This window comes from Thunnus thynnus, chromosome 10 (genome assembly GCF_963924715.1).
Source record: "Thunnus thynnus chromosome 10, fThuThy2.1, whole genome shotgun sequence".
Taxonomy (NCBI): domain Eukaryota; kingdom Metazoa; phylum Chordata; class Actinopteri; order Scombriformes; family Scombridae; genus Thunnus; species Thunnus thynnus.
In genome coordinates this window covers 18,913,004-18,937,811 of record NC_089526.1, presented here as the reverse complement: position 1 = coordinate 18,937,811, position 24,808 = coordinate 18,913,004, and the positions used below count along the sequence as shown (strand labels likewise).

The window sequence follows — 24,808 nt, the reverse complement described above, 5'->3', positions numbered from 1 at the left end:
ATGTGATAAATGTGGAGCAGATGATTTTCTGTGGTTATATACAATGTCTTACAGATTTTTTTATAATTGAGGTGTTAGCAAGATAGAGAACTTTTAATAATGCCCTACACAAACAGATTTGTTTCTTTAGGGGTGACTTGAAATGGTTAGTATTTAAAGTAAAAATACAGAGTACTTGACGGCTACAGAATATCCTCAGTGCCAGTGTGTTCAAGGTAGAGGGTGTAATATAATTATTCACCAATAGAAGCAAGCTATACATGTAAAATTGCGTTTAACATGTACAACCATTAATTTCTTGTAGTGAAACAGAAACAAGGACAGAGATGACAGATTGTCCTGTGGACAGAAATAATAGTATAAACATGGAGACAGACAGTCAATTAGACAAGACTAGTACTCAAAACGTGCCTGTTCGGAACAGGCCGATTTCTCAGTACCTAGAGAGAGTTGTGCCTGTCCCCTAAACGCCTTTCATGTAGACTATTGGTAGACGCTACAATTTATCGATGCTCCCTAAATACCTCACATGCAGCCTATCGCTGGTGTTATAATTTACCCATGATCCCTAAACGCCTCACATGCAGGCTACTGGTATCTGGTGACTACAATTTTGAGTTGAGCTGAAGTTGATCAGATTAACTGTAGTGCCAGTTTAAAACGTGCCTGACACATCCTGCACTATGTCTTGAACATACATACAAAGTTCCCGCATGTGAGGAACAGGAATAGAGCTTAACTCTCTAAACTTTTTCAATTCATTCTCTATGGTAGGTCTCATCACTAAGGGTGTGATCCCACTTCTGACCACAGTGTGGGTTGCAATGGCAGATTGGCGCTGTCTGTATTTCTGCTCGTTGAATCCATGTGCAGAAGAAGAAGCAGAAGCAACATCGTTTATGAGGTATTTTTATATATTTCTGAACGTGCCTGAGATATCCAGCACTAAGTCTTACATGCCAAGTTTCATTCACAGTACACAGTTCAACAGTGGAGCTTAAGTCTCTTAAACTTTTTCAAGTCATTAACACTATGGATGTAATCCCACCTCCGGCCACAGTGTGGGTTGCAACAGTAGAGTGGTGCTGTGCGGATTTCCACTTGTTGACCCCACGGGCGGAAGAAGAAGCAAATTAGGTATTTTTATATATTTCTGAACATGTCTGAGATATCCAGTACTCAGTCTTGAAAGTGCATGCCAAGTTTCGTTCACAGTAACGTTACACAGTTCAATAGTAGAGCTTAAGTCTCTTAAACATTTTCAAGTCATTAACATTATGGATGTAATCCCACCTCCGACCACAGTGTGGGTTGCAATGGTAGAGTGGCGCTGTCCGTATTTCTGCTCGTTGACTCGACGGGCAGAAAAAGAAGCAAATCAACATTACTTATGAGGTATTTTTATATAATTCTGGAGAACAGCTAATCCAAACAACTTCACAAATCGACATTGCACTTCCTCGTTTCCCCATCAATCCACCCTCCAGGTATGAAGTAGATCAGATGAATGGTTCTCGAGATACACAAAGGACAAACCCACATACATACCTACATACATACATACATACATACATACACACACATATATATATATATATATACATACACACACACACACACACACACACACACACACACACACATATATATGTATATATATATATATATATATATATATATATATATATATATATATATATATATATATACACACACACACACACATACATACATACATACATACATACATACATAACTTAACTACAACATAATTTACATACAAACTGACAGACAGACAGACAGACAAACAGATAGAGCTTCCTTGTTTGAAACAAACCAGACCAGACAAATAAGAGAAACATGTAGTTTACTGTTGGAAATATAGAAGTAAAGCAGGAAGAGAAACGACCATGCTGAACTGCAGACAGATGTCATAGCAGAGTGAGTGAGAGTGAAAAACTGGAAGCCAAACAACAAGAAGGAGGAGGCCATGTTGTGAGAAGGAGTGGGTGAGCGAGAGACTGAAACACAATTCAGACAGTTGGATGAGGAAGTAGTGATGGTGAGCACATGGGTGTGGTTGGTTAGCAGTTACTCCATCAGCCTTTCAATAGTGGCAGACAGAGGAAAGCATCGCAGATGATGAGGCTGTGGACAAATCTCTGGACCAGGGCACCTTACAGAATGGATACAAAGGTAAGCATAATAGCCTGAGTGGATGACTAAATATCAGAGGGTTGAGGAGTTGTTTTGAAGAAGCGGACTGAAAGGAGATTGATGGAGGATGACAGACAAACGGATGAACAGACAGACGGAGAGTGAGTGAGAGTGCTAGATGTGACAAACAGGCAGGCAGGTCAGGCTAGGGGAAGGGAAAGACGCCTGTACAGCCCAAGGGAAACAGGCCTCATCTTGACATATGCTCTGGAGTGAAATGAAGATTGGCATGACCTGCTAATCTGAGCTGTCACAGCTCATGACGGCCACGGACGCTCACCTGTCACACTGTTCCGAGCCTGGAGGACAAGCTGCCACCAGGATAGGTCAAAGATCGAGATTCATTTTCTGCTGGGGGTGAATTCAAACCGAGCCACTGGCCTAGACTTCCATCTGTCACTCTACCTGCCTCTGCTGCGTGTAAAAGAAAATTGTCTGCATGTATGTTTGGCATTGTTCTCTGTGTTGCTATGAAATAATACAGTGTCGGACAGGTTTTTGCTTACTTTCTGATTGTCTATAGTGTTTTGTTTCAAGCTGGGAGCACTATGTTGTGAGGGGGAGGAAAGCGTATGTTTTTCCACTGACTCAAAGTGAGCTGCATACTGGTACAGGATTTCCATTATGTTAAAAAGACTTGTTTTGACACATCCTCCAATGCCATTTTTTAATTGGTGACAGTAGCAAACTTAAAAAATGTGGTGAAGTTTGATCAATAGCGATACAAAGTTCAACAAGACGTGTGGGAGGATTGCATACACGATGTGCGGCCTCGATCTCTCATATTTGACAAATGAAAAAAAAAGAAAACCGTGGGTATGATGTGTGTGTCTTATACAATTTGACATTCAGAGTAAGAGTCTGTTTTCTGTCATGCTGTGTGAGGAGTGTGAGTGATGTTGCATGTGCGCTTTAGAGGGAAGAGGGGTTAGCAATGTGGTAAACTCAATGAGTACAACTTCCTGTCTAGTAGACCTGCAATGTACAAAATGTTCCAGAGTGACTGCTCTCTTGTTTCAATCAGCTAAACAGATCATTTAATTTACAATTTAGTATGTACATTCACATTGCACTTGTGCCCTGGTTAAACAATTGCAAAAATCATTACCATGGCTACAGAGGCATTGTCTTTCTGTGTGCTGATGAGCAGACATTTTCTTTGGATGTTGTGTATCTGCTCCAATTCTTTGCAACAGATGTACCACAGTGGCTGTATTTATATCACCTGTCTTCTTATATAGAATCACTTGTGCTATCTGAGGGGCTCTGGATGACTTTGCAGATTTCATCTGAAATGGTCTTAGTTTTTATCATGTGTTAAAACTGTACAAGTTGAAACATAATTTCACACTAGCTGTGATACAACCTGGTTTACTCTTTCTATGCTATTGTTTCACCTCTTCTCCTCACAATATGTTTTTTTTTTTTTCAGATTCATTTTGCTTCCTTGACCATTCTCCTTTTTGTCACGTTAAATGGTGAGTGCCAAGAATTCTGAATTAGTACTGAATCAGCTTGCTGAGAAGTCACATGTGATTAGCATTTAAAGTAAGACCTAAGTACCTTATTCTGAACAGGAGCCACTTAGGTCTTAAATCATAATAACAGGATAATAAAAAATGTAAATGCTAAAACGTGGCTTTACATTAGTATAGGTAGCGAAGAGTCACAAAGCCAGTGAACTGACTCACTAATATCACTTACACAGAAATATCTATTTAAAGTTTTCTAAAATTAGCTAATTAACATCAGCCACCACAAGCTAGTGGTCACACCACACCAAGTAAGACTAGCAGCAAAAACTAGCAGCAAAAACCCTGAGTGCAATGAATTGTGCAAGAGTGTATTCTATAACTTGTGACCTCAACATATCATTTGTAAGAGGAAGAATGTGTTATCCCTTCTTGCAAAAGTTGCATTGTGTCACTTAATGCTGCAGCTTGGGAATGAGAAACTTAAAGGGGTACTCAAGCAATTTAATACTTCCCCTCTTAAAAGTTAGAGGACTTGTTAGAGACAAGTATGAAATAGAATGGTCAAAATGCAGCAGAGGCTGAGATATCTTAACTTTTAGTCCCCAGCAAGTGTCAAGCTCCAAAAACACTGGATCCTACATTTCTCATGAAGCACATCAATAGCATCTTTCTTTAGACCCTACCTGCCAGATGCCTAAGGAAGGGCCACAGAGGAGCACTGTTTTCACAGTTCACAATGATCATTATGTGTAAAATCAGTGGAATGCTCCTTCAAATGCTGAGGAATTTACATAAAGGATTGTAATAAATATTCAAGACTAGGATAAGTAAATATTCATGAGGACAGTAATGTGTAAACTAATAATACAGAGTGTATAGTGTAATGGGGGTCTAGTCAATACACAAACAAGAAGAAATTGCAACACTTTTCATTCAGCAGCCAAATATTTCAGTGTGGGCTGAGGGTCTAACCTAATTTAGTCCAGATATGAGGATAAACTCACAATAAATCCTGAAATAAACAATACTGACAATAAATAATTAAAATCAATTCCTTAGATTATGAGCATATGCATTTAATACAAAGAGTTTTTTCATCTATACACAATATAGGCTGACACTTTTTAATTTTTAAATTAAAAAAATTGGAGTTAACTATGAAACATTATCCTGAGTCCCTTCTTACAGTATAGGTTCATTAAAGCAGTTGAAACCACTGCATTAACCGCAGAAAGTAGAGCTTTTATAGAGCTTCAGCACTAATTGGAAGGTGCTGAGTGAGTAAACAGACAACGGCCTCACTGTCCTGTAGTCTCACACAACAATCCAGCTCTGTTGTAGCTGGAGGTTTTGTAAGAGCTACTTCTTTGTAGCTGTGCCGCACTGCCCCACTCACAAGACTATTACTGTGACATACTCCCAGTGCATCTGCAGGCCTCTCTCTCCCCTGCAATGGCCAGGCACATTCTCAAGTCTGGACTCTGCCAGGAATACATCACAGCCTTGTTTGAGAAAGTCACTGGAATAAACAACACTGTGCTTTGTTCTTCCTGTAAAGTGTACTGTATTTAGGCCTCACTATGAACTCGCTGTGCACTTGGTGATTAAAATGTGTCTTTTCCCTGCAGTGTCAAGAGCTCAGACTCCCACACCCGTGGATCAAATGGAGACTGTGAGCAGCAGTACGGCAGGCGCAACGATGCTCACTGCTCCGACTCCCAATGGTATGATACTTGTGAATATTCTGAGAAATGCCACTTGCAGCCTTTGGAGTCTCCAGGCAAATTTGTTTTTTTACAGTTACCATCCATAATCATTCATGTTAGGACCTAAACACGGTACTCTTGCTGTAAAGTCACAAAGATGATGGTAATAGAACAGAGTAGCTATCTATCTATCTATCTATCTATCTATCTATCTATCTATCTATCTATCTAATCGTATTAGAAGAAGTCAAACATCTTTCAGTTTCATTGTAATTCATAATTCAGTTGCCATCTTGGTGTAACAGGAAGAAGAATGGACACCAGAGTCACCAGAGATGTTGTTGCCTCCCTGGGAACTTCCCCTGCTGAACAAACCATAAACCAGAACACCAGCAACCCAGTTAAAGTCAACACCACCACATTAGAGACTACACCCTCCACAGGTAGTGTGGTGTGATGTTAGCGCTGTATGTAACATAATTTTATGTAGATTTAAATCATTCTAATTTAAGCTGATGTGATTTTTATATTTCTGTTCATTTAGTGTCCAGTGAGAGAACAACAAATTCACAAACAAAGTCCACATCCATTCCAGGTAACAATCTTCGCCCTCTCAGTGACATGTTTGAGCACCCAGTTGGTGGAGCTATTGGCTGGTAGATAGACCATGAGCACTCCAGTATAAATAACATCCCCTCACACCAATAGCAAAGGCTTACAGTAAGCTTTCCCATCAAAAATACAGAAAGCTTTAAACTAATTATGAGGTCATTAGAAAATGTTAAACTCCCTGTCCTTGTTGAGATATACAGAGGAGTATTTCTGCTGTATTCCACCACACCAGAGAGAGAACTAGAGTCAGAGCGCTGATATGCTTTAAAAAGTGTCAGCTTGAATGTCCCCTGAGAGTCATTCCACTGAAATATTCAGAAATTCAATTAAAAATTTAGTTAAATATAGGAATGAACCTGGAATATAATGAGAAGTAGTTATGTATGGACTCACATGGCAAAGATAAGGATTCAGTATGTCAAAAAAAATGTTCCAATACATAAGATAATGTTTTTACATTATAAACTTGTGTGTAACAAATACTAAACCTAATGAATATTGAATTCAGGGAAACTAATGTTTCTTTTTCCAACATCCACAGTGAACTCCACCACATCCACAGCTAAGAAAACCACCACAAACGGGAGCCATCAAACAGTTGCCTGGGGTAACTAAAAATTTTCCTACTCCACAGTTACCTTAAATGCCACAGGCATTGCGGTTTTATTGTTATCTCATGGCAGACTGACAGTATCACAATTCCCGGTCTTCCAAACAAAACCCATGGCGGATTGGTAGAATAGAGCACCTCACTTCCTCTCTTGCCAGCAGATTAATGCTTGATTGTACCTTATGCAAGAAGAGATAAGATATTGTGTGCTCGTTCTGTGCTGGCTTACCATAGATAGGGTTTTGATGCACCATCAACAGCATGTCAGCGGGGCCAGTAGATCTGTCATGCCATCTCTGACTGTTGTTCCCTGATGATCCTCTGTCTTTTTTCTTCCTGTAGAGGCTTCCTGTCTTCAACAGTCAAACTTAATTCAGTACTTTTCTTTCTACTTTTACCTGTTATAGATCCAAAGTGGGACCAAGATTTCAGCTATGGTAAGAAGCTCCTCTTGACTGTTTTTTTTTGTTTGTTTTTTTTTACTTGTTGCATCTATGGTTGAGTGTTTGATATGAGTTTTATATGTCTAGATTATAAATCCCTGCGCAAGGCTGGACTGGGCATTGCAGCCATTCTCTTCATCCTGGGCATCATGATCATCAGCTGTAAGTATAACTCTGAGAGACATGTTTGTCCTTTGTGATCTCTTGTAAACTGCAGTAATTATATTCAACCATTTCTCTCTCTTGTGTTTCATTTCTCACTGTAGGTGGTAAAGTGTGTAAGCCGCCCAAGTGTCGCAAGAAGTCATCAAAGTAAGTACTTCTGATGTTTACGGCCATAATCTTTAATTTCATTAATTCTAGCTCGGATTTTGTATTTGTGCAGTTTTTTGAGAGGTGTATGATTAGCACAACAGCTGGATAATTTAAGACTGACAGAAGTGATGTTTGACCACAGTAAATTACAGCCCATTGTGCATGAAGGATAGCTGTTCTTATACCATGCTGTTGGAAACTGCAGTTGAATGGGTTAAGTAATTCATACCACAGGCTACAGGATGATATATGGCAAACAATCAGTCACTTTAGACATATAACAGCTCAACAGAATGCTGACTAAAATCTCTTTTATGATTAATAGATCAGAAAGATCCTGATTAAGCTATTTGTAGGGCAGAACTGTATCAGACCAACCACAACAAGTGCAAATTGTTTGTTCTCCTTACTGTGGTATATATTATGTTTGATAATTATAATTGATTGCTTGAATAATGTGTGATTCTTGTTAATGGTCTGTGTTTATTTTCTAGGTCATATCAAGTGGCCCAAGGATAAGGAGAGAGCATGCGTGCAGTGATAATAGTAAAGTGTTGCAGAAAACCAACCTGGAGTTCATCACAGTCAACACGCATTTTGTGTGAATATGAATTGATTGAATGACTGTATGCTGCTTAGTAACAATGTCATAGAAAAACACTGAATAAACAGAAAACATGAATTCTACTGACGAGTGAAAAGCTATGCCATCACCTGCTTTCTGTACGTGATAAAACTGCACTGAAATAGTAAAGTGATTATTTATCTTGGCAAACAATGAAGAGATGATTCATATTTTAGTCATACCATCAGCTGTGAAGCAGGCTTGTTTCAAATGACCTTTGTATCTTATAACATAGCCATAGGCAGTGTTTCACAGCCAAGATTATTATTAAAGGTTATGAAGAATAACCCCATAAGTTCCTACATTTGACAAACTCACACAATACTTAAATCAGGATCTAGAAATGAAGCTGGGTCACTTACTCTTCCTGCACGCTCTTTACACTCTCAATCTCAACAAAAACGTGATGTTTAGTAAGGGGTGTCTAAGCCTCTTAGTGGCTCTATGCTTGTAAGTGAGTAAAGCCCTAGATTAAACAAGATCCACTGGCGCATTATCTTTGCATCCATATGGCATCAAAATGATGCAGACAACAAACTCAGAGAAAAACAGGAAAAATTTACAACAGATTTGGTAAAATCAACACAATCCAGAGTTCAGCTACATAATATACAGTAGTATTCATTGTCGTAATTGCTGTCAGAACAATATCAAGAAGACTGCAGCTTTGGAAATGAAAAATAATGGGATACACAGGATATAGTCACCCACTGCAATTGTTTTCTTGTGAGATACATGGCCATGTATTATATCATTTTGTAAATTTTTATATAATGAAAAAAAACATTGTAGATGTCATTGGTACAAATGAGACACATGGCTTAATCGGGATACAAGTGCATATGAACAGAGGTACTTAACATTAAATCCAATTTTTTTGGTTGCAATAAAATACAAAAATACAAATATTTTACATAAAAGATTTTTGGCAAATAACAGACTCCCACTCGCCAATTTTTTTTTTTTTTACACACACTTTGGAGAGACATCAAACCCTTAAACTTAACAACCATATAAAAATACCACTTAGCCAAATACAATATTTTGGCATGAAGACAAACAATGCAAATGTATAGCTCAGTAAATGTGTAAATACATAAAATATATTATAAATTTAAAGATATAACAATGGAGTAAGCTCAGACAATGCTTTGACAGAAAAAAATAGCCATTTTTTTTAAAAAAAAGAGAAGCATTACATTTTCCACATGCATCATGGTGAAAAAGAAAAAATGCTCAACGGCTATATTTATTACATTTCCACAAGTAGTGTCACAGCAGAGAGGCTATACAGGAGGAATAATGGAGTAGACTTTGGCCACCTGTGTGAGGCACAATGGACCAAATACTGTGTTTCTCCTTAGATTTCTGCACAAGTTGGTTTCCTCTCTACATTTTGGAAAAGCATTCAAAGAGAAGACTCATCTACATTGTGGTTTGTTTGTCCAATAGAAATGGCGAATATAAGCAAATATGAATAGATAAACACATAGAAAACTGAAATGTTTTTTACTGCAATTTTTGACTAGTTGTCCTCCCTTTGAAATGCTGACACATACTGAAGGCTTATTGGGCTATGCTACGCTTTTGAGAAACACATACTGTACACACAGCTCTCAAATATGACCAGTAAAACATATGCACAGTCAATAATCCCATTTGCTGACTTTCTGTGCTAAAATAAACTGGGATGCATCATTTTCTTCAGCACAGAGCTATAGGCACTGTGCACCCTGATGAGGGCATGACTATACAATTGTTTTTGCTCTCAAGTCGAGCTGGATTGGAGCCAGGCCCTGCTCCCAGTGGTGAGATTAGCTACAAGATTTAGTGGAAAAGCAAAGTGAGATTCTGCTTTGACAAATCCAGTGTTTAACCCCATGTTGCCATTTCCAGTGTTTGTTGACAGTATTATAAGTGCTTCTCATTAAGCTACAAGTGAAAAAGTGTCATGCCTAACAGGAGCATCATACCCCTCCTCCCCTTTAAACTTGGCCACAGAAAGCTCTTCTCCATGTATTGGAGCAAATACGGCAACCAGTGCCTTGGCGTCTTGGAATAAAAGCTTTCCTTCACATTTAAATGAAAACAGAGAAGCCATGAAGTGTTGTATGAATGAAACAAAGGCATTGTTGATATTTTCCAAATCATCCCCTACACTTTATTTGATTCGCAGGATCACACACCCGGCCTTTCTGTACCAGTGTGTGAGGCATTAATCTAACTCTATACAGCAGTCAAAGAGCTATTTACAATCTGCAAGATGTTAAAGTGAAAGCCTTTCAAAATGAAAAAGAGAGGAGGAAAAGAAAAACATCATCATTCATGGTGGTCGATTAATTTGCTACTTTGCAAGAGGGTGTTCACACTGGCTTTTTCCACTTGTTTCTTTTTTTTTTTTTTTTTACACTGGAGGTAAGATAGGGAACTGTTTTTTATTTTCCTATTCCACTGCCTCCTGACACCCCTAATGGGCCTGGAACAGAAGATGTCAGACAAGTGAACAGGAGAATGAAGTGAGCACTGGGCTGGCTTAGTGTGGATTAGCATGGTTTGTCTCACTCAGCCACCATTTCACACAGACGGGTCTGTTCCACATGTACCGAATCAAAGGCAAATACAGTTTCACTGCATAGCTGGTGGGAATAATTTCTTGTTTCAGGTAGTAAAAAAGGGGGAGTTCTGGCTGTGCTAAATTATCCCTTTAACAAAAGAAGCTTTAAGCCATATTCACTGGCTTTGATTTGGATTCCTCAAATAGAATCCAATTAGAAGGTTTGAATGTGTTCCAAATGTCCCAGGCTAAATTGTGTGTATGTGGAGTACAAACGGGTGGGACAAAGACAAAAGTATATGACAGCAGAGGAAAAAAAAAAAATATTGCATATGGATTGATAGGAAGTTGTGTAGCAGCGAGGAGCAATAAAGTGAAGGGTGAGAAGTCAGCGGTTGTGCAAAGAATTGTCCTGAGTTAAAGAGTAGGGGATGACATAGCCCAGTGCATTGCTCCTCTCTTGCCTGCGTGTTATAGAACTGCTGCTCTGCCAGGAACTAGACCGCCCCTTTCTGGTCCTGCTCTGTAGGCACAGAGTAAATCCTGAAGAGAAAGGGAGGAAAGGCCACAGGAAGGGAATACAGGGAAAGGGGGAAAACAGATGAGGTGAGACAGGGCAAAAATGTGTCATCTTCAAGATATTTTTAGGCTCTTTCTCAGTTTTTTAGCAGAAAGACACAAGAAACATCCCTTAGTGTCTGAATCCAGGAAACACACGCCTGTTTCATGCTGCAGGGATCTGACAGGTGCACGGTGACTGCATCACCTCAAAACACAGCTCATCCCCAGGTGGGACTTATAAACCTGGCAAGGCACTGTTGATCCAACAAGCCAGAGGTTGCTGTGTGATTAAGCCTCTTTTCAGCAGAGCGATCAGTCAGCACCAAACACTGACAGAGCTGACTGCAGCCCCGGGAGGCAGCCAGTAATCCTGCGGAGGAATTTAACCCTTTCAGATTGACTTGGGTGTCTGCACCACAATGGCAGGTCTCCTGCTACTTAAAGATCTCTGGAGACTAATTTGAACTCTGTAACCCTTCTGACACAACCTGCAGGTCATGTATTACTGCACCCCTAGAACAAAGGAAACTGATTACTCTGCAGAAAGCCATCCCAGAGCTAACAGCAGTTAAATCAGCAATGTGTGGAAGGGAGGCAAAGAGCGAAGAGAGAGAGTCTCTCTGTTTAACTGGTTTAGGCTGTTCTGCTGTCTGATCGCTGTTGGCAGATTGTTGTCATGACGCCAGGATCATGTTTACAGGGTTGTTTTATTCCTGAGTGTAGCCGTACACTCAGGTCTCGGATCATGAGGCAAGCTCTGGAACAGGTTAGGTCCTGTCCCCATTGGGTCATACAGACCCAGTAGCACTCACTGTCTTAAGGCTATTGTTTGATGGCTAAGATGGAAAGGGTTAGAGGTGGGGAGTGTTCAGTGGTGGCGGTGGAGGGCCTCAGGCTATGATACTAATTGCTGAACAAGTCCAGACGGGCTCAGATGGGTGGATGTTGGTTGTCTTTTGCCACCTGAGTGTTTTTTTTCTGGTTTTGATGCTGCTGAGTTGGATGAAGTAGGGCAAATTGGCAAGGCAGCAGAAAGGCTGTTACCCACCAGACTGGTTCTGTCACCTGCAGGCTGACTTAGCGTAAAGTGGAGCATGCATTTCTCTGTAAGACACTGATACAGTACATACAGAGGCCATAGGAGGAAAATAAATTTGTTTCTCTAGTTGAGTGTGAAAATGAAGTAAACCCAAGCCTACTAAAATGAAAACTTCAAGCAAATAAATAAATCAAATGTTAAAAAGAAATCAAATCTAAACTTTGAGAGAGAAGAAATTGGACCTTACCCTTGCTGCCGATTGTGCATGTGGCGTCTTACTAACATAATGGCTGCAAGAAAAAAAATGGAAAATGTCACAGCTACACAAGAGAAAAGTTCATATTTGCTTAGGTATTAGTTGTACAAGGCACACACAAAGACTACAGTGATTCTGTTCAAGCACTGAAGGACTTTACAGCAGTGCATTTGTCAATTGTGGGAATGAAACAGGCACTTCACATTTTACTAAATTATGTACAAAACACAGAATACTTACTGACTACAGCTGCAACTGAAAGAGTCAACACAGTCACACCTACAACGGTGACAATCAGGGTGAACTGATCTAAAGGACAAAATATGAGAGGTTGTTAGGTGTGTTTTAAACAAGCAGTACCAAGAGAGTTAAGTTGATAGCAGTGTACGGTATTATTAATGTACATAGGCACAACTACATGGTATAAAATCCTCAACACTTGTTATGTGTTTAAATATTTCAGTACATTTACTGTATATCACTGCTTATAATTAAAATACTCTCACCTGACGTGTCTTCTGTGCCTGTAGTTTTACCTACAACTGAGCCAGGATCACCTTTGGTGAGGATCCCTGAATCCACTGTAAGAGAGCAAGAAAACAGTTAACATGAGTTATGCTGATTACAGATGTATATCTCAACCCTCCCCACACAGAACACTTCTACACCTCTTCTATTACAGACTCAAGACAACAGTGCCGCCGAACTTCTGATTATGGCTTTTGAATGGTGATTGCTCTTAGAGTTATTCACTTTCTTGCCAAGATTAAGATGAGAAGGTGAGTACCACTTGAATGTTTGTACGATAAATGTGAAGCTACAGCCGGCTGCTGGTTAGCTTGTTTTGACTTTGTGTCACTTGAGTTATTCAAAAGGTAGCTGAGGACAATAAAAAACATGCTTGTGTGTACAGGAATCGAGAAGGTTGACGCTTTATCAGTGGAATTGTAGGTCTTTGCAGAGAGGCTCCTTCTCCAAGAACCAGCTGGCTGCAGCCCTGGTCTGAACAGATCTGTAATTCTATTCAAACGTCTATCAAAGCGAAGATGAGGAGTGACGGAGAGAGGCGTGGAGAGAGAATGAGAATGCCAGTGTTGATTAGCTGACCAGCAGGATGGGGCTGATGTCGACGTGTTCATTGGCCTTTCAGCAGAATCCACAGGGCCCCTCCAGGGAGCTAATTGATTCCATTCAGCGTGTAATGGTTGGGAGGAGGGAAAGCCAACAGGGGCCATAACAATGCTAACTTACTGACAATAATTACAAAGGCCATAACCTTCACATACTCTCCTCTGGACAGCTGCCATTACAGTGTTTGTGGGAGAGAAGAAACTACAAAGTCCAACTGCCCTCCTATCTATTCTCTGGAACTGAGGTAATAAACTCACCCTTTTGATCAAATAAATCCTCATCATCATCCAGAGCTGTGAAATAAAGAGAGAACAGATGCTTGTAAAGACAGCACAGAAATGCATATTTCTCAGTTGTGAGCATTTTGGCAAATAGTACAAAAGTGTAAGATTTTCTCTATTGTGAAATAGTCAAGATATAGACCATGCCTTTAATCTTTTAGCAACATTATTGATTGAGGGTTTTATGAAGTCAGTTTAGGGCAAAAAGGTCTGAGAGCAAAGAAACGAAAAACTATAGTCAAAAATTAATATCGTGGACAGAAAACCATAACCATATATGAGTGATCAAAACTATAAGTAATAGCAAAACTGCAAACAAGAAAACAAATGTGACCAGTTTGAGTAAACAACGAAACTCTAAATGAGGAAGTAAAACCATTGAGCCGTAAATGTGAGTCATCTTATTTCAAGCAGCTCCTGTTTTGTACATGTGTAAAGCGAGTGGAAATGTGGAGATTCAAACACCTGGGAAAGGTGACATCATTAATTTTCATGTCCAGTCATGCTGTATTATGATCTACAGCATGCTTTTAAGTTATTCACTTTGACATGAAATTCACTAGTTCATGTCCACAAACATGTCTGGTGTGATCCTTGACAAGTGTTAATACGTGGCCTAAAGGACCCACTAAGCTGACGCTGAAATATTGGAACTGACAGTAACAGTTCCAGGAACACGTAGAAACTTGAGAATGAAAATAAGTCTGATAATTCCTGTAAAAACAAACAAATAAAACATATTCTTTGTTTTTGAGTATGGATGTGGTTTCCCAGCTGATTAATAAATATTATAAATATATTTTTAAATTGACTTTAGGGAAGAACCTGTTACAGTTTACTTGTTGATAGTCTTGAATAGCGCCATGGCAACTGAATAATGCCCAGCTTATGAATAACTAATAAAAGTTAAACACAGGTTTAAAAAAAAAAGGCAAGTGCTCCTGTCTTTCTTCATTTTATAGACAAAGATGCATGACGTACCTCCAACTGCTGATCCCTCACCCTCCTCTGAAAAAGCTGTAATAAAGAGGTACAGAGTAGGGCACTACATTAATTCACAATACAGTTTTTTAAAAGGCTATTATTCATCATAGTTTTGCTCTGTAACACTGCAACATTTAGATGATGTTTACATAGAAGAAGAAGTAGGTGGACTACAGTAAATCGACTGTACTTGGTCATTGTATTAAGTACATTTGGTGAAATCTGGTCATTTCTCTGTACATGTTAGGCTTTATATAATGTTATACTTATATGTGTGAACACTGTTTCTATCACTGTATCATACTGTCATGTTGCTATATAATTCAAAAGTAGGTGCATACATTAATCCTGTTGCACACACTACAGACACTACACATACGTAAGTAGGTGAGGAAAACATGCCGGCACAGGGATGCATGGAGCCTGATTAGATGTTTATCACCTGAAAGCGTCACAGAGATGAGAACATACCAGTAGCAGCTGGCAGCAGCAGACACAGGAACAGCAATCGCATCATCTTCAAATGCTGCTGGGGGAAAAGAAACCAAAGTTAAAAATATCTGCTATTAATATTCAGCCATTGATGTGTGTGAAATCTTGGTGTTTTTGGTTTAGAAGTAGTGTGATGGAAAGCAGCAACAGTGTCTATTATTGTATCTTGTCTGGTGTTTTCAGTTTCTGGATCACGTATAACCAGTAAGCGGAAAACTACAAATTCCAAACTAACCAGTCCTTGTACCGTTTTGACCGGTTTTAAAGTATGCATGTGTATCTAGATTGTAGTCTGAAGTGGGTGCTGGTAAGAGGGTCAGCAAATGAGAACCTTATTTCCCACAGTGCTCAGCAAAAAAAAAACACTTTACTGACAATTCTGTCACAGTCAGCTGCCAACAAGTGTCCATTCAACATTTTCCCCTCCCTATGCAAAGCCTGAGTGCCATGCCAAGTGCTGTGTAACAAAAAAAGTCCAATGATTCCCACTGGTGAAGGAAAAACAAATCAAAGCAATCAATTCTGTTTTGTTTTTTGTATCTCTCTACATAATACTAAATACTAGGCTTATAAAAAGGTATAAGCCTGAATAAATACTTACCTGCCAAATGTGTCATAGGACAGATACCAACTGATACACTTTGGCCATGATTTCTTTTTTTTTGTTTGTTTCTTAAGAAGAAATCTCACAACTTCCTCATGGCACAGGCCTCGGATGTTCTTATCCTGCCAAACAAAGCCCCAGCTGTATCCAACACAATGCAACGATATTTTTAAATGGGAAAACATGGGAATCTGATCTCTCCTCCAGTGGAAGTCCCGGATTAAGCCTCGCTGGTCAGATTTAGCCATTGATGTTTGCATGGGATCAGGAAGCAATACTCACTCATGCTGTGTTTGATACTGTTGTACAGAGTGAACTCTCCTATTAAACTTTGTGCCATATGTTATGCTGTATGCGCCTCTGCATTGTTACCCATGCCCATTGTGTCCTTGTTTCCTTCATAGTTAATGACTATGTGGAAAGAACTGAGTTGACCATATTATTAAATAGGGCTCTAATGGACAGTAGCAAACCTCTAAACATCCACCATACACCCCCACATGGCAGTTTTGCACTTATAGTTCCCTTCTCATTACTACAATTAAAGGAAGAGAATTATGCCCCGCGTATGGCAAGTACATTCCGATGACCATATCTGGTGAATGGAAGTGAAAAAGAAAGACGCAGGTGTTTAGAATAAAGATAGAAGACTAGTCAACATCAGTTCATTCTTTCAGTTAAGTTTTGAAAAATACCTGGACATCAGGAAATCAGGGCATATACTGTAATCCAATAAATGTTGCCATGGTAGTTGGTGTCTACAAAATTTCATGCAAGACAAATGTCCACCCTGTAGGGCGGCACAGCGACGGGTGCAACCCAATCCACAACAAGATTATCTTCATGCTAAATTAGCAGAACAGTATCATGAACTATTTTGGTTGACTATATTGGAAAAAGATATTAATCACACAACTGAGGCTGATTGGAGAGGGAGTGTAGTGTGGGCTGTTCTGGCCTCTTGAATAGCTGCAGTAAATCTCCAAATGCAAACAACCTAAGAAGCTGCAAATAAAATCCCCTTCTGTATCCAATTTGCTTTTCAGACTTGCTTTGGGTGAAATAATAAGCTGATCCAATTTGGAAATATTTATCAACCCAGTCCACCGCCTCTGTATCAAAATGGCTCCTGACGCCTGTATTATTTTTCAAATTGGGTAATATATTCTTGTACATTTGAATGCCAATTGAATTTGCTCTTTAATACCAGACCCAATTTGCAACGTATAATAACCAGCGGCTTGCTTATAAAGCAGACATGCCAGCTGCCTTCAGGATAGAGATGCAAAGATCATAGAGGGTAAATGTACAAATCTATAAAAGAGTGCAGTGCTGCAAGAAAGGCATATACTGTAATATTGCTTGAGGGTGAATATCTCTTGTTTTTGTTTCATGTTCCCCATTGCAGTTTTCCGCTGACATGATTAACCCTGAACCTCATACCTGTCTGACCAGACCAGCCCACAGAACACCTCATTCTTGTTCACCAGGTTTAATTTGGACATTTTCCACTCCTTCCAACACACCTAGTACAATCTATATCAATAAAATACACACACAAACAGGGGTTCAGTGCATAAACAAAACTACATGTAGAAACACTGACTATCTCTTTCTTATCTGCTCACACAGATAACAGCCCTCTGCTCAACCATTGTGCACCGCTGACAAGACTTTGACACCGAGCGATAACAATCACTAATGTGTGCAGATATCAGAATTACTGTAGCCTAGAGAGTTCATATGGAAACAAATGCTAGCAAGGAGAATGGAAAGAAAAGGGAGAGAAGATAGCAAAGAAAAACTTTCATGATTATTGTTAAGATGTGTCAAAACAAAAACAGCGCAAGAACGAGGAAAAAGAGTGAGAAAAGGGAGGAAAGCATCATTTGTTATTGTTATACTGTTTTGTCATTGTTCATTGCCATTCAATTTTATAAAAGTGGTAGCTTACTCTGGTTCAGTGAGGAGAGAAAATATTCTTATTGAAATGTTTACTCGACTCTGCCGTCTCTACAGAAGCTGTTTATCTAAGTGAGCTTGATGCAAATTCTTTTTTTTTCCCCCCATATCTCTAACACAACATACTCTGCTATGCTACTGGACCACAAATAAAGTAACAAAGAAACTAATGATGAAATAAATAAAATAAAGCAAAACCCACAATACCTTGGTTGGTGCCATGCATACCAGTGAGCAATCCGCCATTGATACCCAAGAGTCTGAAAAGTGAGCAGTTATTTCCAGTAGAAACGTGGTTTGTGGATGACTTGTTGAGTGTTAGGCCAGTAAGGCCACTGTAGTATTACTAAGAGGATATGAGTGCTTTTGACTAAGATAGCCGTCTTGGAGACAGATATCCTGTATTTGCCTGCCCCCCACCCCTTTCTCTCTCTCTCTCTCTCTCTCTCTCTCTCCACGTGTGTGTGTGTGTGTGTGTGTGTGTGTGTGTGTGTGTGTAAAAATATAAAACCACACACCAGAATGAATAGACATGATCCGATGGGTGCACAGCCTCTGCCATGACCACAACAGCAACAACCAGAGTGTTGACCTGCAGTACTCTGGGCACGTACACCTCAGGTTTACTTTTTATCAGATGGAGACAAAGCTGTTGTTCTTTGTTATGTTAACAACACTATCACAAGACCTATCCCAGTCACACTGAGGGTTTTTTGCAATGTAGTCTGAAATGCAGCCTCATCATACCTCTGAGAAACAAGCAAAACAAAATGTTTTTAAAAAAAACTTAAAACAAAAGATGTAAATGGTTCAACAAAGATCAGGTGCTCCAGCCTACCCTCTGACACCCTTTGGGGAATCAGCTTGATTAATAACAGCGGAAAAAACACAAGAGATAATATTTAGGTCACAGTGCCACTAAAGAGCACATGTGAATGAAATTTCAACCCTATACACTTCCACACACTTCCACACATACACACACACACACACAGGAAGTGAGATAAGAGGTTGCTGCAGTGTGCCAAATCTTTTTTTTTTTTTTTTAAATTTACAGCTCCCTCACCTTTTGTAACCAGCTTCCTCAAGGAAGAAATCTGCACATTTGAATGGATGAAATCAAGTTACTGTCACACTGGCTCACTGTATGACAAACAGGACTGCTGTTGTTAAGAGCTGAAACGCCTCTCCTTGAGTTTATTTAGTTACACTCAATGACAATGATACAGGTAATAAACAACTGCCGTGAACTTTGCTGAACTCCACGGAGGAGGCAAGAAAAACAGAAATAGCATGAAAAAGTTGCGCTGCATACTACAGGAAGACGCTCATTAGCCTACAAATATGTCTATTAGTAATAGTCTATGCTGTTGCTATGTTTTGTTTTGTTTTGTTTTCTTACAGTCTAATTACTGGCAACATTTAAAATATCAACCAATAACCTACCAACACCTCCTCCGTTTGTGGAAATTAAAGTTTTGAAATCATATCCTTATGTCTCTCTCTCTATGTCTCTCGTCGTCTGTGCCCTTAAACTTGACGCACTCACCGCAGCTGTGCACCAGTCGATCAAACGAGCCTCAGCAGAGTCGACTCGTTAACAGGAAAAGCTGTCTACTGCTGCTGCGCAGGCCAAGTTAAGGGCAAATTCATTCTCATCCACAAAGGGGATTCACAGCCACCTCATTTTTCGCTGAACTGCCCCTTCTATGTTTGCATCTCAGTCAAAATTTGACAACAGTGGAAAATACCTATCTGATTCTGTTATCAAAACCGCTGTCACAGGCAGTTTCCTGAAAACGACTATAAGACACAATAGCGTTAGTCATGAATAACACAAAGCGGTGAAATAAGCCGTAACTAGCCACAATTTCCGGAAAAGCTGAGTAATGATCGATGACTGGTGCATTTTTTACAGACTAGTTATAAACAAGTTGCATCCTGAGATAGAAAAAACGTAGCTACCTGGCCATATCCAGTTATACATTTCAAAATTATAAGTGCCACTGTAGCTGTGGTAATTAGTGAGGTTCAGCTGGCATTTGCAGCCCGATGACGTCAACGTGAACTGATAAAGAGGCTCATGTCTGCCTAGCAACCACAGGTGTGCTAATTGGCCATTTGCCTGGTAGACTGTTTTCCCATCAGTAGATTTTGCTGTTTGGTGTCTTCCCAGGCATGCAAATAGCGTAAAAATATCTCGAGTGCATGAGAAAACAGAATCAATATAGGCTACTGTAGTTGCTCCATTCATGTAAGTTTTCTTTTTTAAGTGCAGTAATGCAGTTTGTACTGGTGCTCCAGGTGTGCCTCTTGGGACTTGGTAAGTGGTTTATAGGCTATTGTTTGTACGTGTTGGGCTGTACTTACCCTAGATTCAAAGGTCGTTTGCACAAACATCAGAATCAATTCATTCTTCACTCAGGCATTATTGACCTCTCAATGACTTGGCTATATTTGCAGCATATTTCCATTCGGTTATTTCTCTCTCACCTGCAACACTCAAATCTCAACAGTTCTTATGTCTACTTTGACTACTTCTATTTGTCTGGTTTTGAGTGATGAATGGGGTGTGGCTATGTCTCAGCCCCTGGGACAACAAAAACTAATCTGTGCACTTTAAAAAGGAATTGCGGTCAGTAATTGGTGTCTTAAAATCTTTCTTTTCTCTGCATTGGGAGGTGATTAGCAGGCCTCACTGCATTCAAATATGGAACACACCTCAAAAATAGTTTGTCTTTTTGTCACAATGCTTTTGCTATGAGTTAAAGAAAAATGTATGATCGTTTTGCTTCTGTTTTATTTTAGCTTTTACTACTATTGGCAGTGACAATCCACAGGCTATCATATAAGCTTGTGCTAATAGATCAATGTGTAGGAAATAATACAATAGTTTTATGCAAGTAACCCCATATTCATTTAAAATATTGGCTACTTACGTTTAAATAAGCTGTTGTTCAGAATTCTCTCTATACACTGCTGGTATGCTGTTGCTCCCACGCCAAGATTCTTGTTATCATGGAAACTGCCAGAGTGAGTGTGCACGTTAATACAGGTGTACTCAGTCAGGAACTAGGATGTTCGTCATTGGCTGCTGAGCTGGTTGAAACCTGATACCACAAGTCTTATCTCTATTACCCGAGCAGACTCACTGCGCCTATTGGGAAACTTTATAACTCCGCTCACAGTGGATAGATGTAATCACTTTACTGCTGGTGTATTGTTTACACTCATAAAAATCATCAACCGCTCTCAGAGTAGTTCATCTTTAACATAATCATGTTAGTGTTCAGTCTATATGCATGTTCAGACGTTTTATATTGATTAAACAGTAACTCAATTTTATATTCTCTCTCTCTCTGCAGGCCTGTCTGGGGCCAGTCCTGGTAGGAAGTTTCTCATGATGTTTCCCCCTCATAATGACCCAACAGCAAATGTTAGCCATCAAGTAACTGTCACAGCCTCTGATGTTTGGACCTCAGTCACTGTGAAGGTTCTGGAAAGCAGCTTTGTGCAACACATCTTTCTCTCTGCTAGCCAGTCAAAGACTATTCACCTGCCCTCATCTGTGGGAATGGCCAATGCTCACTCCTCCTGCCTCCTCAGTGTGAACGCTATATGGCCTGTTACAGTCCTTGCCTCATTCTGCACCCAGACTGGCTGTGAGCATAGCCTCCTTCATGATGTGTCGTCCTGGGGGACCTGCTACTATCCTATCACTCCAAACTTCCCCAACCACACTGCTGTCAGCCAGATGGTGATCACCAGTTCAGACCACGAGACATCAGCAGACATATTCCTCTCAGGGGACGTGGTCTTTGAAGGCAATGTGTACCCCAAGGGAAGTGTCCTTATGTTGCATTTAGGGGCACTGCAGAGTTTTCATCTCCAGAGTAACTCCAGTCTCTCTGGCTCAGAGTTAAACTCCCAAGAAGCTGTGGGTGTTGTGGTGGGTTTTACCTGCTCCAAACACACACCAGGGGATTGCTTGTATGGATTTGCTGAACTGAAACCAGTCTCTCACTGGAGGTTTGATTATGTTATCCCTCCTTGGGTAAACACAGGAATGAGTTCCAGTTTCCTCTTGGCAATAGCTACTATCAACTCAGATCTGGACATCACCACCAGCACTGAGCGAAAGAACGTGTCTCTTGTTGGCAGTGTTATGAAGATCATCCCAGTTGTGACCTCAGATAAAATCCACATTACTAGTGACAATCCCCTTCAACTTATTTACTTTAGACTTGACAATGAACAGCGTTCTTCAACTCTAACAGCACTGCTGTCTGTAGATGATATCTGCCAGACTGTACCAATGTTTGATTCAGGTGATATGAGTGAGTGGCAAGATAACAGTACTCACACAGGAGATTTTAAGTCTAATGTTACATTCTCCCAAGAGCCCAACTTTGCTCAGCTGCCTGATAATACAGAGCCCAGTTCTCCTTACACAGATGTGGGACACTATCTGAATACCATGAACAAACAATTGTATCCAGCAGTGTGTGAGAAAAGTATGTTTTGTTTTGTTTTTTGTTGTTGTTTTTTTTAAGCATTTGGTTACATTGCTAATCTAAAATGTATAATTAACTTCTCTGTGTTATTGTTTTTGTTGTGTCCCCCAGATGCAGCTTCTTGTGAGGAATCGCACTGTGGTCAGAAACAAAAGTGCTCTATCAAAAATGCGAAACCACTATGCTCTTTGAAAACTAAAATATGCTCTGCATGGGGTGACTCTTACTATCGCACTTTTGACGGAAGAGATTTTGTCCTACTGGGAAACTGTAACTACACCTTAGTTCAGACTACCTGTCCAGGCTTAAATGCCTCTGTTCCACTACAGATTAATATAGCCAGAGCATATATGAACAGTGCCACTATCTCCACCATCCACACAGTGCAGATAAGCATCCAAGGTTTTAATATCTCCATAGTTAAAGAAGAAAAAAATCATATTAGGGTAAGAGTACTGAACCTAATTTAAATTAAACATACTTTTTGCAGCTGTTGTGTATGTGTTCATGTATACTGTCTATTATTGCATTTGAACTCATAGGTTGATGGACAGAAGAGGAACCTGCCCTTCACCCTGTGGAATGGGTCCTTGAATTTTTATCAAAGCGGTACCAGCGTTGTCTTAGAAACGTCCTTTGGCCTGGTTCTCCAGTATGACTGGAACCACCATCTCCAGGTTGAAGTTGGCCCAGAGCTGTATGGAGCCTTGTGCGGCCTGTGTGGAAATGCTAATCACAGCTCCTCTAATGGCACTGATGAGACCCAGACTGTTGATTTTACCCTCCCATGGGTGGTGAATGATGACAAAGGCTCCTGTTTTGAGGATTGCAGTGGTGGTGTCTCATGTCCAGTGTGTACTCAAAGCCAAACAAAATCTCTTCCTGGCATTAATGGCAACTCCTTCAAGAGAGGATGCACTCTACTGCAGAGGAGTTATGGACCTTTTGCAGACTGTCACTCATATATTGATCCTGAGCCCTTTGTGCGTAGTTGTGTGAACAACCTGTGTGTCAGTGGAGCTGCCTCATCTATGTGCACGGTCTTGATGGCCTATGCCAACATCTGCCAGAGGCTTGGGGCCAGAGTCCACAACTGGAGAACCATTGCAAAGTGCTGTGAGTTTCAAAACATGTTCTTTTTAAGTGATAACAATATTGTTTGCTGAAAAAATTCTAACAGTATGTTCTGCTTTCATAGCTATGAAATGTCCCAAAAACAGCCACTATGAGATCTGTGGTTCTGCCTGCCCTGCTACCTGCGCTAACCCAGAGGCCCATCATAATTGCTCTTTGCCCTGTGTGGAATCGTGCCAGTGCAACAGGGGATATCTGCTGAGTGGCAGGAAGTGTGTAGCACCTAGCAAGTGCGGTTGTGTTCACCATGGTTCCTACTATCTCCCCAAGGAGAACTTCTGGATTGACAAGCAGTGCCAGAAGAAATGTGTCTGCCAGCCTACTTCCAAGACAGTTATGTGTGCTCAGTCTCATTGCCAGGCTGGGGAAGTATGCAAGGTCTTAAATGGAGTCCTGGGCTGCTATAAGGATGGGCCTGGGATGTGCATAGCTAAAGGAGATCCTCATTACACCACCTTTGACGGACGTAACTTTGATGTCTATGGAAACTGTAGTTACCTACTCACTTCTCACTGTCCCACATGGGGAGATCTAGCAGACTTCAGTGTGGAGGTTCAGAACCAGATGAAGGATGCCACCAATGTTTCCATTCGGCATGTTAAAATGGTGGTCTCTGGTTATTCCATTGAGATGTCATATGACTGGAGTAACAGGGTTATGGTAGGTTGATTTATTTTGCATAGCAGATCTAGACTTGCAGATGTTTTCTCAACTCAGAGTGTAATCATTACTTCACTTTCAGGTCAATGGTCTGCTTCTGAGTCTTCCATCAGTTTTAAGCCAAGGCAAAGTAAATCTCTACATGGCTGGACTGTCAAAGTGTTTAGAGACTGACTTTGGCGTTGTTGTGACATACAGCTCAGACATCCTGACTGTCCAAATGCCAAGGATCTACTCTGGTCATCTCTGTGGCCTGTGTGGGAACTTTAATGCTAATCCATATGATGACCTGACGCCCGAGGACAACTCTGATATCTCTCAAGCCGTCAGACACTGGCGAACCAGCAGTGAACATGAATGTGTGGATGTGCCTATGAACACCTCAGGATGCAATCCAGAAGAGATGGCTCTTTATCAGGGAAAAGATTTCTGTGGAAGGTTACTGGACACAGAGGGAGTATTCCAGAGCTGCCACAAAACAGCTGACCCACAAGATTTCTATGATAACTGTGTTTCAGACCTCTGTTATGGTAACCAGACAACCCTGTGTCAGATTCTATCCAGCTATGTTGCTATCTGCCAAGAAATGGGAGCAATAATGGATGAATGGAGAGCTTCAGACTTCTGCTGTAA

The 24,808-nt window shown here is 40.3% G+C and overlaps 3 protein-coding genes across 9 annotated transcripts in view; 2 read left to right on the top strand and 1 right to left on the bottom strand.

Moving 5' to 3' along the window:
* The first annotated feature begins 1,921 nt into the window (after window positions 1-1,921).
* On the top strand, window positions 1,922-8,065 carry fxyd5 (FXYD domain containing ion transport regulator 5). The gene is made up of 10 exons (XM_067601832.1): window positions 1,922-2,196; window positions 3,650-3,695; window positions 5,321-5,416; window positions 5,704-5,841; window positions 5,943-5,993; window positions 6,552-6,617; window positions 7,028-7,057; window positions 7,151-7,225; window positions 7,330-7,375; window positions 7,873-8,065. Exons 1-10 carry the CDS (start codon window positions 2,140-2,142, stop codon window positions 7,895-7,897), a joined length of 630 nt encoding a protein of 209 aa, XP_067457933.1. The 5' UTR covers window positions 1,922-2,139; the 3' UTR covers window positions 7,898-8,065.
* A 476-nt stretch (window positions 8,066-8,541) lies between these two features.
* Window positions 8,542-20,931, bottom strand: si:dkey-262k9.2 (uncharacterized). Of its 7 annotated transcripts, none has more exons than XM_067601833.1 (8): window positions 18,075-18,284; window positions 15,281-15,338; window positions 14,807-14,842; window positions 13,802-13,837; window positions 12,920-12,994; window positions 12,654-12,722; window positions 12,405-12,447; window positions 8,542-11,100 (listed from the first exon to the last, which is right to left on the bottom strand). In XM_067601833.1, the coding sequence occupies exons 1-8, from the start codon at window positions 18,111-18,113 to the stop codon at window positions 11,055-11,057; spliced, it is 402 nt and encodes a 133-aa protein (XP_067457934.1). In that variant the 5' UTR covers window positions 18,114-18,284; the 3' UTR covers window positions 8,542-11,054. The 7 variants fall into 7 exon arrangements, with proteins under 7 accessions (XP_067457934.1, XP_067457936.1, XP_067457940.1 ...); XM_067601835.1 differs by lacking the exon at window positions 18,075-18,284 and adding an exon at window positions 20,807-20,931 and having other exon boundaries at window positions 10,386-11,100; window positions 15,281-15,335; XM_067601839.1 differs by lacking the exon at window positions 18,075-18,284 and adding an exon at window positions 20,807-20,898 and having other exon boundaries at window positions 10,386-11,100.
* Window positions 19,841-24,808, top strand: part of LOC137190674 (IgGFc-binding protein) — a 35,299-nt gene continuing 30,331 nt past the window's right edge. The window contains exons 1-6 of the mRNA XM_067600198.1: window positions 19,841-20,190; window positions 21,233-22,381; window positions 22,493-22,827; window positions 22,924-23,497; window positions 23,580-24,175; window positions 24,258-24,804. Coding sequence (XP_067456299.1) covers window positions 20,148-20,190; window positions 21,233-22,381; window positions 22,493-22,827; window positions 22,924-23,497; window positions 23,580-24,175; window positions 24,258-24,804 — 3,244 coding nt within the window. The 5' untranslated portion in view covers window positions 19,841-20,147. The remainder of the gene's footprint in view (window positions 20,191-21,232; window positions 22,382-22,492; window positions 22,828-22,923; window positions 23,498-23,579; window positions 24,176-24,257; window positions 24,805-24,808) is intronic.